Raw genomic sequence first — 2,247 nt, 5'->3', positions numbered from 1 at the left:
ACTTTAGAGTAACGATGGAGTCAGAGTGTTGTAAAGTTCAAAGTTATTATAGCGTTCTGCTATTTTTTGGTCTATTTAGGCATTTATAAAGATTTTTTAGGCTGTTTTGGAGTTTAGCTAACATTTTAGCTACATGCTAGCTGTTTTGGCTAATTTGGGATTTTTTTTCAGTTTTTTTAGGCTGTTTTGGAGTTTAGCTAATATTTCAGCTGCATGCTAGCTGTTTTGGTTCATTTAGGAATTTTTCCCTTTAATAGGCTAATTTGGAGTTTAGCTATTTCAGCTACATGCTAGCTATTTGCCTTATTTAGGCTTTTTCCGTTTTTAAGGCTACTTTGGCATTTAACTAATATTTTAGCTGGCTTTCAGCTTCAGCGTTTTTAGCTGTCAATTTCAGCATTTTCAGCTATCAGCACTAGCATCCTCAGCAGCAATTTCAGCTTACAGCATTCATACTAACATTATCGCAGGTAATACTATATATCTAGGTTTTAGTTAGCTTAAAGTTAACAATGAGTGCTCTACATCTAGTTTGTGCATGGCCCGATTAGTCGACTATTAAAATACTCGTTTGTGGCAGCACTAGTTGTGAGGGACTGTAAGCCAGAGTCTAAACAAAGGGATGATGGGAAGTAAAGGAGGCTTACTCCATACCAACGTCCCCACCCATAACTCGGAGATGAATTAATAATTAACTTCATAAACTATGTCTAAGAAGACAACACTAAGAACTGCATAATTATAATTAACGAAGGAAGGGTGTGTTTACGTGACACGGATGATATTTGTGTATGACATTAACGGGTCCTTTCTTTGGTCTGCGTAGGTTTTCCCGTGGAATGAGCGTTCCATGCAGCATCCTAGGTATGAATGACGTGGGCTGGCAGGAGTCGAGGGGTGGGGTGCTGCACGCAAATGGCGCTCCCGAGACCGGGGGCGTCAGAGTCCATGCCGGAGGTCCCCTAGCTACAGTTGGGGGTGCTGGGCACCTACAGGGCATGGACAGGAATCCCAACCTCACTCCAGGTACGCCCCAACCTCCGCTGAGCGGGAGATCTCAGGATGATGCCACAGTCGGGTACTTTTTTCAGAGACAGCCCGGAGAGCAGCTCGTTGGTTGCACAAACAGCAAACATCGCTGGCCCACTGGAGATTCTAACCATATTGATCAGGTAAAATTATTTTTTTTTAAAAGCATAAATCATCAAAATTAATCTTTTTTGATAATACAAATTAAAAATAAACAACATATGTTGCATTTCTTGCTAGTTCTCAAAGGTGAAATTCCAGCAGAAAATGGTTTATCTTGTCCTTATTGTGTACGGCGAGAGCTTGTTTAACCACATTGTGTAAAGAGTTGCCTAAACAAAAGAATTTTAGTTACCCACGACACCACATTTTGTATTTCAGACAGTTAGCCTATTATTCCCAGAATCAGAAAGCATCGGTGAATGTAGCATTGTGTATTCAAGGTATTCTCATTATTCAGGTCACGCTTTTGTGTTTCTAAATGGCAGTAGTGGTGTAGTAAATTAACATACCCCCCTTAAGAGAATAGCTTTGGTCCTTTTTTTTTTTTTTTGGCTCAGTGGACATTAAAGAATATTAGCTGAAGACATAAAATATTATTATGCCTCTGAGTAATAAAGTTTATTTCTTTGCGTTTTGGAGACAGAAAGCCTTTGAAATGACTTTAATTTCAGCCAATAGAATTAGTTCTTAAGCTTTGGCGTCTATGTTTATAGTCAAGATGTGGAAGCAAGTAAGTTCTTAATTTGTTGGATTTTTATGTGTTTTTTAGTTTAAATTAATACTCTATTTCATTTAAAATTGAGATGATATAGAACACCTGTCAGATGCGGCCCTCCTGGTAATTCTATCCGGCCCTCCAGATCATTTTGTTTTATTGTTATTAATGGCCTGATGTTATATTGCACTCATTTCTAACTTGTATCATTTTGAGAAAATATATTTTTATGGAGAGTAAAATATTGAAAGTTATTTAAGGTTTAAGTTGATTTATTCTGAAATAATATTTTTTATTATTCATAATTATGTTAAAAAGTTACAGTTTTAAACTTTTAAAAGTTGACGTTCTGCTAACTTTTTGGACTATTTTGGCATTTACTAAGAATTTATTTGGCTATTTTGGAGTTTAGTTGATATTTCAGCTACATGCTAGCTGTTTTGGCTAATTTAGGCCCTTCTTTTTACGTTTTTTTATTTATTTTTTTATTTTTTTTTTTA

General features: G+C 36.4%; 1 protein-coding gene across 1 annotated transcript in view; it reads left to right on the top strand.

The window, feature by feature from the left end:
- Positions 1 to 2,247, top strand: part of pum2 (pumilio RNA-binding family member 2) — a gene marked incomplete in the record, with an annotated part of 25,328 nt that overhangs the window by 3,360 nt on the left and 19,721 nt on the right. Inside the window, 1 exon segment of the mRNA XM_024291677.2 lies at positions 827 to 1,172. Coding sequence (XP_024147445.1) covers positions 840 to 1,172 — 333 coding nt within the window.

This window comes from Oryzias melastigma, linkage group LG24 (assembly GCF_002922805.2).
Source record: "Oryzias melastigma strain HK-1 linkage group LG24, ASM292280v2, whole genome shotgun sequence".
NCBI lineage: Eukaryota > Metazoa > Chordata > Actinopteri > Beloniformes > Adrianichthyidae > Oryzias > Oryzias melastigma.
The sequence above is the reverse complement of the archived record's forward strand: the minus strand, read 5'-3'. Positions and strand labels throughout refer to the sequence as shown.